This window comes from Amphiura filiformis, chromosome 3, assembly GCF_039555335.1.
Source record: "Amphiura filiformis chromosome 3, Afil_fr2py, whole genome shotgun sequence".
Classification (NCBI taxonomy): Eukaryota; Metazoa; Echinodermata; class Ophiuroidea; order Amphilepidida; family Amphiuridae; genus Amphiura; species Amphiura filiformis.
In genome coordinates, this window is record NC_092630.1 from 11818929 (window position 1) to 11832202 (window position 13274).

At 34.1% G+C, this 13274-nt stretch overlaps 1 protein-coding gene across 3 annotated transcripts in view; it reads left to right on the top strand.

Annotated features, from left to right (window-relative positions):
* LOC140148032 (uncharacterized) overlaps positions 1 to 2474 on the top strand; it is a 13168-nt gene extending 10694 nt beyond the window's left edge. For all 3 annotated transcript variants that reach the window (XM_072169869.1, XM_072169868.1, XM_072169870.1), the window contains one exon: positions 2147 to 2474. In XM_072169869.1, coding sequence (XP_072025970.1) covers positions 2147 to 2210 — 64 coding nt within the window. In that variant the 3' untranslated portion in view covers positions 2211 to 2474. The remainder of the gene's footprint in view (positions 1 to 2146) is intronic.
* The last annotated feature ends 10800 nt before the right edge of the window (positions 2475 to 13274 follow it).

Genomic DNA, 13274 nt, shown 5'->3' on the forward strand with positions numbered 1-13274 from the left:
TTTTTTTCTGGGACACCCTGTATTGCTATTCGTCTTATACGCTAAAGCTGCGTGAAGCTCCCGATAATCATGACAATTATAATTGGTGAGCTAAATACACGCATTGTATTCACTGGAATGAAATACCAATTCGCGGTTGATGTGATCATTTATATAATTTTGTAACAAAACATTATATAATGTGTAATTCTAGACCTCAAAAATACCAACAACTATCACACCGATATGGAAATATGTATTTCCAACTCTTTTCAACATAGATTCTTGTTTCTTTCCCAACTTATTTATCTTTTTCTGTTTTTTTCTTGTGGTATTTTTTATTCTATAAACTATATATTTGCGTGCGCTTTTTACATATAATTTATATCTAATTTACAAAATAATATAAGTTATTCCTAACATTTCATGCTAAAAAGTTTTTTGAAAATTTCGTTGCTATTTGTTACTCTTTTTCTGATGTTTTAGTTCTACTATACCAGTGTCTATCCCTTTTAAAGATGAAAAATCGATTTAAGATAAATAGCGCCATCAGTGTTCATCTCTTCTTAAAAATGACATAGTTTTACATGCTATCAAACAACCGTGAATTCTCTTCGTTTTACCTCATTTGTTTGGCTCTAAATTAAAAGGGGGCAATGCGATCAGTAGCTATCAGGGAAAACTAACATTTAAATAGGAATCTATTTTTTATGCAAATCACACATTATTGCTTTAACTACTGTTACGAGTCGTACTTGACTCAAGGCCAAAATCACCTTTTACTCGAACTCACACGAATGCACAACACAAATACGCTGTTTGATTAAGCTAACAAAATCTAAGTCTTTAATTGAAAGCACGTTATTATTGATACAATATATGACAACAAATGCACATACACAATAATCAAATATAATCACTCTTTAACTATTTAGTACTTAGCCAGCATTCTTCTTCTTGGTGATCATAAAGTTCTTGCAATGTTCTGGACTACTGTAATATATCCTTATTCACTTGTCCTGCGAAAATCAGCGAAGTCCAGTGTACACTTGCGTTTATAAATCCTTGCGTATAAAATCCTCATACAAAAATGGTGTTACTTTCTCCCAAGTACTAAACTCCTTGCGTCGTTCTCCAAACACATTTATAACTCCTTGTGCAGTTCTCCAAATATTAAACTCCTTGGGCCGTTCTCCAACACTAAACTCCTTGCGCTGCTTTCTCCAAACTTGGTGCTATTTCCATCTTTCACACAATATCTTCATGAAGCAGGACTGCGATGCAGTTGTCCCCACTTATTTTGAAAGTTGTGTTGCTCCTTTAACCAGACTTCAGCAAATCGGCAGAAGAATATATTTTCCTTTCTTGGAAGAAGTACGTTCTTTGACGTATTCTAAATCCTCTCCGACAACACTGGCAGGTAGTAGTGCATTGACTACTTAAATTAATTCTGGTTCGCAATTTCCTTTCTTTGAAGGAATTGGACTGTAAGCATATTAGCTAGCTAGCCCAGATCAGCACTATCAACTGTGACAATAGTTGTTTAACTTCTCTTATATACCAAGCAGTTGGAAATCCCCAAATATTAATTTAGCCAAATGTGATTGTGGGAATTCCCAAGCCTTAATTATACCATTAACCTTCCTCATTACATCACTTCCTTAGGGAAATTCCATTACATCACTTTAATTTTACAACCTCAGGGGGTTTCCAAATATTCCAAATTAGATATGATTCAACTTGTTTTGTTCAATTTGAGAGGGAATTTCCCCCCAAAATGTCATCACTCATGTAACTTTGTAAACTAAGATAAATCATCAAATTAAATTACTCAGGGCACATCACACTACTTATACTTAGGGAAGTATTTTTTGCTTTTTAACATTCCATAAATACAATTTCATAAAACGTATGGAATCTCGTCAACTTAACTGCCATTGTGTAGCATAATACTACGTCTAAAGGAACGATAACGCGCGAGTCGGGACACCGTGTGGTAGTAGGGATACGATTTTTTTTACAAGTTCCTCGCGTTCGGGTAATTGCACAGGCGCGGGGAGGTAGTCAAAATACCGTACTCGGACGCTGGTTTTGTTAACCAATAACATGTCTGGATTATTTATATTATATTTAAGTAGAGAACATTATATTCTGTCTTTTTTTGCAGGTATATATATCTTTTCAAACGGGTCAATGGAGCTCTTCTCATGTACTTGGACATAGATTTCTAGGGAAAACACAACAACAAGTTCCTTCTCTGCTTGTATTCACCAGAGGAGACAATATTGACATCGTAAAATCGTTATCTAAATCGTATTCAAAGTCACATATATAAAGGCTTATATTTAAAACAAATGAATAATGTAACATGTGATATGTTAAAATTTCGCATTGGTTGCGTTAACCATGCTAACACCCATTGCAGATTTTCCTATCAGGTGATATGCAAAGCATGCTATAATAAAATCAATCATCTGAAGTGCACAGTAAAAAAATACATGTATCATATTTGTAGCTGATTTTCCTGGTTTTTAAAGTGTTTTTTTGTTGTTGTGTATTTGCCTAATTTTTAGAAATGGTTTTTAGCGTATATCAGTTATGTTTCATAATAGTTTTTACTTCTGTACATTATATAAGGTTTCTGTTTTCATTTTTTATTTTAGAATGGTAATCATTGCTTTGTACATGTATCATGTTTTTAACTATTTCTTAAATTGCTATGTGTGTAATTTTTTAAGGTTTTGATTGTTTTTAAAATGTTTTTGTATTTCTTAAGGTTGCTTTGTTTTGTGCCGCGCTTTGTCCTTTAGTAAAGGCGCTTTATAAATGCCGTTAAAAATAATAATAATAATAATAATAGCCCAGGATCTTTTTTCACACTATTTTCGGCATAAAGTGCATGAAGCTATTGGGTGATTTTCGAGTTAGCATCTCACTTACTTACTTACTTACTTATTTTTTTTCTATGCCCTAAGGTAACAATATGGCCAAAGTTAAAAATGTCATGTTATAATAAACCTCAAATTGTTCCTCTCATTGCTAGGAATAACAAAAATCAATTGTCATGTTGCACTAAGGTTCTTAATTCTAGAGTTATAAAGTGAATGAGGTCAAATGTCAAATATCTCATGCACAGAAGCCAAATTTTCAAAATGCACCGATTTAATGGAAATTTGTCTTAAATTACTCCTCGCGGCAAACCAAGTATGAAAATGATTTATTAGAGAAATGTTTAACCTAAGAATCGGATGAAATCATGGGACATATCTTATGCTTGTACATATTTCTATTGGACATTGGCTGCATGAAATCTGAAGGGGACACGACAATAGGAAAATTCACTTAAAGTGTAAAGTAATTATATATTTGAGATTTCTAGTGTTAAGTGGAATAATTTAATAAGTTAGAACGAAAGGTGGCGCCCATGCGGTCCCCAGACACCCACACTGTGATCAAAGAAGACGCGACTCTTAAGATTAAGATCTAACTTCCCATTCACATGGACCAATATTTAAATTTTCAATCTAATCACCATGTCCAACACAAGCTTGGCGTCATTCAAACTCTATATCACCTGGCTGATTGCATCGTCACAAATCCTGAGGACAAGGAGGAGGAGAAGTCGCATATCAACGCTGCGCTTGCAAATTACGGCTATCCCAATTGGGCCTTTGACATAGCTGTCAAGTCGAACAAAGACAAGAAATTCACTCAAAAAGTTAACCGTTAGATAAACACAAATAATTAAGGGACAAGTGGTTTTGCCGTATATAAAGGGTACATCCGAGGCGCTTAGAAGAACTTTTGGCACCTACGGTATAAAAGTGAGCTTCAAGCCTACCAAAACGCTATGACAACTGCTTGTTTCCCTAAAAGACAAAACCGAGAAGAAGGACATAGCGGCGCCGGTTTTATTCATCCCATGCCAAGAATAAACCCGTAAAGGCCCGGTCACACTATGACGGCAGATAACCAACGAAAGGTGACGAACGTGAAAATCACAAATGTTGACGGCAAAGCGACGACAAAAAGAGGAAAAAGATTCGCCGACGAGTGGGAACGACCTTCAGCGACAACACGACGGCAAGGTACGAAAGGCTGCGGCAGGAAACGGAGACTATCGACCAAAACCGGACTTTGTCTGGGCGGCGAGTGACGATGTCTCGTCGGCGATTGTGGCGATGATGACGTGACTCAGCGGCCGACATCAAAGCCTGTGTCTGTGCGGGTAGTATAGTCCACTTTGGCGTTCCCACTCTTCACAACGTTCTCAAAAATATCAATGCCAATGATAATAAAAAATATTAACATCAATATCAATAATAATCAAAAATATTAACATCAATATCAACAATAATCAAAAATATTAAAATCAATATCAATAATAATCCAGAATATTAATATATGTATCAATAATAATCAAAAATATTAACATCAATATCAATATCAATAATAATCAAAAATATTACACATTATCAATAACAATAAAAAATAATAATATAAATATCAATAATAATCAAAAATAGTAAAATCAATATAAATAATAATATAAACTATTAATATCTATATCAATAGTAATCAAAAATATTAACATCAATATCAATTATTATAATCAAAGATATTAATATCAATATCAATAATAATCAAAAAATTAATATAAATATCAATAATAATCAAAATATTAAAATCGATATCAATAATAGTCCAAACTATTATATCAATATCAATAATAATCAATAAAAATATTAACATCAATATATCAATAATGATCAAAAATATTATCATCAATACAATAAATGATCAAAAATATTAATATCAGTATCAATAATGATAAAATATCAATATCAATAATAATCAAAAATATTAATATTTTTTGATTATTATTGATACTTCTTTTTATATGAAATTTCATCGTGGCGGACAGTCTATTGAAATCGAACTGACGTCAAAAAATGTCAAAAATCGCAAAAAATCGTGGACCAACGTTTAAAAATCGTAACCGTTTCAATGCCGCAGGTACTCGCAAACGACCCGTCATCAACAGTCAACATCCGTCACCCTCCGTACAAAATTCGCAAGTCACTGTCGCACGAAGATCGTTACAATTTCGTTACTTCCCACAATGTGTCGGCAGGGTTAGAGATGTGACGTCATTTGCCGTTTAGTCGTTTTCAGGTCGTCACGATATTGTTGGTAGTCGTTGTCAACGACCATTGACGAAAAAACAACGGCAAGTGACGTCACATCTCGAGCCCTGGCGACACATTGTGGCAAGTAACGAAATTGTAACGATCTTGATTTTAAACTTTTTGTGTGATTTTTGACATTTTTTGACGTCAGTTCAGCACGATGCAATTTGGAAGTTTATATCAAAAGAAATATCTATAGTAATAAAAAATATTTTTGATCATTATTGATATTGATGTTAATATTTTTGATTATTATTGATATTGATGATAATTTTTTTGATCATTATTGATATATTGATGTTAATATTTTTGTGATTATTATTGATATAGATATTAATAGTTCAGATTATTATTGATATTGATTTTACTATTTTTGATTAATATTGATATTGATATTATTTATTTTTTATTATTATTGATATGTGTAATATTTTTGATTATTATTGATATTGATTTTACTATTTTTGATTGATATTGATATTATTTATTTTTTATTATTATTGATATGTGTAATATTTTTGATTATTATCGATATTGATGTTAATATTTTTTGATTATTATTGATATAGATATTAATAGTTCGGATTATTATTGATATTGATTTTAAAATTTTTGATTATTATTGATATTGATGATAATTTTTTTGATCATTATTGATATATTGATGTTAATATTTTTGTGATTATTATTGATATAGATATTAATAGTTTAGATTATTATTGATATTGATTTTACTATTTTTGATTAATATTGATATTATTTATTTTTTATTATTATTGATATGTGTAATATTTTTAATTATTATTGATATTGATGTTAATATTTTTGATTATTATTGATACAGATATCGTCACAGTTTCCAGTCATCATAATAGTACCATTGTGGTGCACTGTCAGTCACAGCTTCACCTGACATAAATAGCCTATGTGTCAGACTTTGTTGCAGGCCCATATGGGGTAATTCAAGGGTACTTCAAGTGCGGAGCTGCAATTCCTGCTCTTTAGATATCAAATCAAGATGACTTCCATTGAACTTCCGCAGCTATCTTGTCCAATTTTAATTCCACCCCAGTGTTGTTGCATTCACCTGACTGCCCACCTATAATATGAAGAGCCTGTCTAGCAGTCTGTATATATGTTGCATAGACATCAAAAATGTAGGTAGGGTATCAGTAAGCACAACAGAAAGTAAACAATATCTTCCCATGGAGCACTTGCTACACCCCCTGTGTGGAGGTTTACAGTTCATGTCTTCCATAGGGGGTGATTTCAACTAGAAGAATAGCCAATTGACAAAGGTCTTTGTAATGTACACTATAAATGTAACATTAATATCTAGTATATATAGATGCTATTTGTATCAATTTGAATCACCTCTATGGTGATACTATATTCATTACTAAAACATAGACAACCTTTTGCAACCTTCAAATCACCTTTACATCATAGCTTACAACCTATTTATAACAGCAGCAACCTTTTCCGACAGGTTTGCAACAATGTTCAGTATGCATCGCACTTCCCAGCCCTTTAATGTCACATGAGTCACAAAATGTCTTATTTCAAGAGTAGCCTATATTCATGAGAATGATGGGATACAATCAGATTATAAAATTAAATGGAATTATTTTAACATACATGTATGGATGGAAATTTTTAGTGGCTAACAAACTGATAGAATTTATTAAAACATTTTTATTAAAAATTGTATTTTGTGGATATAATGTTACATGTAAAAAATCCAATCATCCAATTCCTTGCCGCAAGCAAATCCGCTGCCAGCCGTCTGACCTCGTTGCTTGTTGTCAGGCTCCGTCGAGACATCGTCACTCGCCGCCCAGACAACGTCCGGTTTTGGTCGCTAGTCTCCGTTTCCTGCCGCAGCCTTTCGTCACTTGCCGTCGTTTTGTCGCTGAAGGTCCTTCCCACTCGTCAGCGAATCTTGTTTTTCCTCTTTTTGCCGTCGCTTTGCCGTCAACATTTTGTGATTTTCACGTTCGTCACCTTTCATTGGTTATCTGCCGTCATAGTGTGACCAGGCCTTAAGGGTCTGTGTTCCGACTCTTATATCGGCGAGACCGAAAAGTTGCTTCGCATCAGATTTTTGGAACGCCGTCTCCCCAGCTCTACTTTGTCTGAGGTTTCCAAACACATCCACATCGAGTCTCCCAGCTATCATATAGACTTGGACAAAGTTTAAATTCTGGACAAGGAACCCAGATATTTTGAGCGTGGTGTGAAGGAGGTCAAATATATCAGAGTGAACCAGCCATCGCTGAACATTTTTTGGAGTCAAGTGTCCGAAAGGTGGCTTACCTATAATTTGGGTTGCCAGTCTGCTGATGAAAGTCGAAGTGTTGACTGAAAATTTTAGGTACGCAAATTTTTGTGTTGTGATCAAAGGTTTAAACTACTAAACTATGTGTATGAAGTTGTTGACTTTTGACCTATTCGACCTGATAACTCCTGAACTAAGCACCGTATAAAAATATGACAACTCCTTTTTTTTATTCCCTGTTATGAGAGGAACTATTTGAGATACATTACAACAATATGAGACTATTTCAAAGTTTTGGTCCACTCTGACCTTTGACCTCTCGTGGGAACCACAGGAGGCATAGAAAAAAAATAGAACCAATCAAATTTGTATCATTTCATGTTTCTTTGTTTCATTTGTTCAAATTATTTCATTGTCTATAACAGTGATGTAGCCAGGACTGTTTCAGACTTTGACAAGGGGGCTTGGGGTCAAGTCAACCTTCAACCACTTAATTGGGATAAATAAATTATTCATATTAGTAAGTTCATGCAGAAGTCATCGAATTGCGAAGCTATCGCCTGATATGAGTGGTTCTTTCATACGTGGGAGAAAAATGGGAAGAAAATTCGGCACGCGACTGGTTGAGCACCATTCGGAAGCAGAAAAGGAAGTTCAACTTTGTAAAACAGTCACCGGTAAATGGAACATGCAAACACAGTAAAGTCGGCACGTGAGTCGAGTGTTGTTACGTTTCCTGAATGCCTCCTCTAGTGACTTTTGTTAATACACAGACGGAATTTTTGGAAATTGATGGTGTGGCATTCAGATAGTTCAGCCATTCAAAAGCGCGCCTGCAGAACAATCCTGGATCGGCACTATTTATCATGTAGCGATTTTTACAAGTTTGACAGTCTCTCTGATAGGAATGCGGAATACTGGCTTAGGTTCGCCAAAGGGCTTACCAAAACCAATTGCATAAGTTCTCTTATCGCCCCAACCGAAAATGAGTGTCGTGATAGTTCTTTGCGTAATGTAGCAATTTGTCTCTCCTCTCAATAAATAATGTGTGCTTTTTCTTTATCACCCTAAAGTTGTTCTATTCTATTCATTTCGTTTTATACGTGTTGCAAGTGCAATATTTGTAAATAATATAAAAAAAAGATGACTTTTATCCTCTAAATTTTATTCAATAACGTATTCTAATCATGCTAATCTATTATTGTTCTTATTTTGTTATGAAATTCGAATTATAATCTGATCTACTGGACTTAAGTTTTGTGAGTGGCAATATTTCACACCCTATCTCAGATGCATCATTAGGCCGACTGATGTTAAAGCGACAAAAGTTCGTTGACCTATGAAGAGAATGTTGAGTCACATGTCGAAGATAAGCTAAACCTCTGAGGGATCTTCTTTATAGCTGAAAAATAAGCCCTTACTAAGTTGTGCCGTAGCCCGCCTTCCTTGTTAAGTGAAGGCTCCTCTCGTTTGACGGAAATCGCTTCCTAGACTCCTCTCTTAAACCATCTTCTTTCGCGATCTAATATATTGTCATCCTTATTGTCAAATGAATGATTGGTGCTGTCCAAGTGCGAGACCCACATAGAGGAATAAGACATCCCGGTACGACATCTATCCTGAGTCAATCTGCATTCTTTTGGCTGAAAGAGCCTACCATCAGACATAAATTCTAAAGGGAGCATGTCCTGATATCAGGGTTGATTTCATGGTAAGCCTAAAACGCATTGAAAACTCCAAAATTCAGTCACAAAATTATAATATTAATAAATCACCAGAGCGTAGGTTTTTGAAAAAGAACTCTATTAACAATAACAAAGAATGTGCCCAAAGATTTGTCTCTTGCATGTCGTTTTCTTGAAATGTTACCAAAAATATCAAATTTTGTAAAAACGTCCCAAAATTTAAAACAAACATGAACCATAAAATAAATACATTATTCGCACTTGGCGGCCCAGTCATTACCTGCCGCTGTAATCTGGGGTAACTCGTCGCTTCCCCTCTTTGTATGAATGGCCAAGTGGACCAAATAACGTGTAGGATTATACGTGTAAACTTACACGTGTAAGATAGCATCTAACACATCTTACACGTGTAAGAATGCATCTTACACGTGTTATAATCTAGCGGGATGCTTAAAGGGGGAGGGGGAGGGTAACCCTATTGGTTTTGGATATGAATTGTCTTAAAAATTACATATAATATCAAATATTGTCCCCTTCATGCAGCTTTGTGAAAAAAACGAGAGTATGTTCTACGTAAATGTGAATAAATAGCAAAATTTGCAACCCAATACTTGGTATGCGTGAATCGCATTCTGGGAAGGGAAGCAATAACATGTGCCGTAATTCCCGTTCGTCATGTGCCAAACTGTTGCGTAATTGTAGTAATTTGTCTCTCCTCTCAATAAATAATGTGTGCTTTTTCTTTATCACCCTAAAGTTGTTCTATTCTTTTCATTTCGTTTTATACGTGTTGCAAGTGCAATATTTGAAATAATAATAATAAAAAAGGTGACTTTTATACTCTAAATTTTCTAAATTTCATCAATAACGTATTCTAATCATGCTAATGGGTATTTCATAACCAGGGCAATTTTGCCTAAATATATAAATCTATTATTGTTTTTATTTTGTTATGAAATTCGAATTAAAATCTGATCTACTGGACTTACGTTTTGTGAGTGGCAATATTTCACGCCCTATCTCAGATACATCATTAGGCCGACTGATGTTAAAGCGACAAAAGTTCGTTGACCTGTGAAGAGGATGTTGGGTCACATGTCGAAGATAAGCCAAACCTCTGAGGGATCTTCTTTGTAGCTGAACAATAGGCCCTTACCAATTTGTGCCGTAGGCCGCCTTCCTTGTTAAGTGAAGGCTCCTCTCGTTTGACGGAAATCGCTTCCTTGACTCCTCTCTCAAACCATCTTCTTTCGCGATCTAACATATTGACATCCTTATTGTCAAATGAATGATTGGTGCTGTCCAAGTGCGAGACCCACATAGAGGAATAGGACATCCCGGTACGGCATCTATCCTGAGTCAATCTGCATTCTTTTGGCTGGAAGAGCCTACCATCAGACCTAAATTCTAAAGGGAGCATGTCCTGATATCAGGGTTGATTTCATGGTAAGCCTAAAACGCATTGAAAACATTCAGTCACAAAATATATAATATTAGTAAATCAAGTAAATCACCAGAGCGTAGGTATTTGAAAAAGAACTCGATTAACAATAACAAAGAATATGCCCAAAGATTTGTCTCTTGCATGTCGTTTTCTTGAAATGTCACCAAAAATATCAAATGTAACAAAACCACCTTTTTGGGTACCCCAGTATATGACACAGGATCATACAAGTTATAAATATTCATTCCTGTAATATTTAGCAAAATATTACAGAATTTTAAAGCAGAAATAACAATATTGGCCAATATTTAGTGTATAATTTTCCGGGATTTCCTAATTTCACGAGGGCGCGCTCATATTATTACGCCATATCGATATAATGCTTGAGAATGTTTGTACTTATTTTGGTATCACTGGATAGAAGATACATAGCTACACATTTGTATCAATTATATAACAATATAGGACATATAGAAAATGCGGGGCTTCCAGCTATACTAAACTATACAGTAGATCAGCCTGATTTGTACAGCTAGGAATGCAATTCGTCTCTTTGTTAAATTCATTAATCACACTTAGGCGGATTCGTCCAAATTAAAATTTCAAAATCAAAAGTCGGGGAGTACCATTGATTTTAGTGGAAATAAAAGATCACCTGGAACATACTCATAATAACAATACAATGATTCAATTTGCTCAAAATGTTCGATTCGTCACCCTGCCGAATTCATAATGATATCCATTCATCGCATATGATGTCGGTAACATTAAAACAATTATTCATCAGTGGTCATCGGTTTAAAAGACTTGATTGAGAACAGTTTGCAAAAGAAAGATGGTTTCTCATGCCCCAGTAGTCAGTCATGTCTTAGCGCCAAATCTTCCGTCCATAAGATTATCTGTAGCTGAGCGCCTTCGACTTAACTAGGACATTATTGAGGTCTAATATGCCTAGTCTTGCAAAAGTTCGCAGGTCGGTCAGATAAAGGATTTGGTCCTCACAAGCTGAATCGGTAACGATCAGTATCAGCCCAGAGACAGAAAAGGTTTTCGACCCGTAGAAGAGCCACCTTTTCAGAGCCACCATACTTTACAAAAAGACCGATATGATTGGTATGATATTTTTGCTTAAAACACAATTCTGTATAATAAGCCTGAGCGACAAAATTCTGCTGATTACAAAAATGTCTTTTTTTTCAAAAAAAATAGTGAATTTAAAGGTAAGAAATGCATATTTTACCAAAAACCTTCAATTTAAAGTAAAAATTCTAAAAATCAGTATTTTGACCAATATTCTGCTGATTACAAAAATTTCTTTTTTTTCATGAAAATAGTAAATATAAATGTGCGAATTGAATTTTTTACCAAAACACCCATTAAAAAAACACGGTATTGTGACCATTTTATCAATATTTGATGAGCTATTGATGTGTTTTTGGTGTCCAGTTAAAGCCATGTATCTGCTCATCACAATCAATTGTAATCTTTTTCACATGAAGTACTTCTAGTGTTCAAAAATACCAAAGTTGGGCAAAAATCATGGTTTTTACCATTTTAATCACTTTTGTTTCTTCTAATGTTTTTGAAACATTTAATTTGACTTGAAACATAATTCTGTATGTTTACAATAAGAGGCAATATTCTTTTGATTGCAAACATATCTTCTTTTCATGAAAATAGTGAATGCAAAGGTGAGAAATGCATTTTTTAACCAAACACCCTCATTTAAAAGGAAAATGCTCAATATCGTTATTTTCACCATTTTATCTGTAGGCTATTTGGTAAGCTATTGATGTCTCTTTGGTTTCAGATGAAAGCCATAATTGTTCCTGGCAATACATTTGTAATATTTTGGATTATGAAGTACTTAATCTAACTACCAAGAGAAAGGTCTATACTTTAGAATAATTTTACAAGGGCAAATAAAAATCATGGAGTTTACTGTAGAAACCAATTGCGAGCTTCATCTACATCAACCCCCATATGGTCAACATTGAGGGTGGCCATGATGGGCTATCATTTTAAGGATGTCTACGTTTAGCTTTTGTCATTTAGTTAGTATTACTACTTCAGGACTCTATGACGTGCCAGTGGGACCCTGGTACAACATCGTGACAGACTAATGTTTTGGTCTGCTTTCAAATACCGATTTTTAGAATTTTTACTTTAAAATGAAGGTTTTTGGTAAAAAAAATGCATTTCTTACCTTAAATTCACTATTTTTTTAAAAAAAAAGGAAATTTTTGTAATAAGCAGAATATTGTAGCTTAGGCTTATTATACAGAATTGTGTTTTAAGTGCATTTCTTACCTTTACATTCACTATTTTTTTGAAAAAAATACATTTTTGTAATCAGAAGAATATTGTCTCTTAGGCTAAACATACAGAATTGTGTTTTAAGTCACATTAAAGATTTCAAAACATTTGAAAAGCCAAAAAGTATTAAAAATGGTAAAAAACCTGATTTTTGCCCAAATTTTGTCTTTTTTCAATATTAAAATTACCTTATATGAAAAAGATTACAAATTGATTGTCATGAACAGGTGTGTAGCTTTAATTTGACACCAAAAAGACATCAATAGCTTACCAAATACTGATGAAATAATCAAAATACTAATTTTGAGGATTTCCCCTTTAAAATGGAGGTTTTTGGTAAAAAAGTGAAATTTTCACCCCCATGGCCAGCGCTTTGGCGAGTA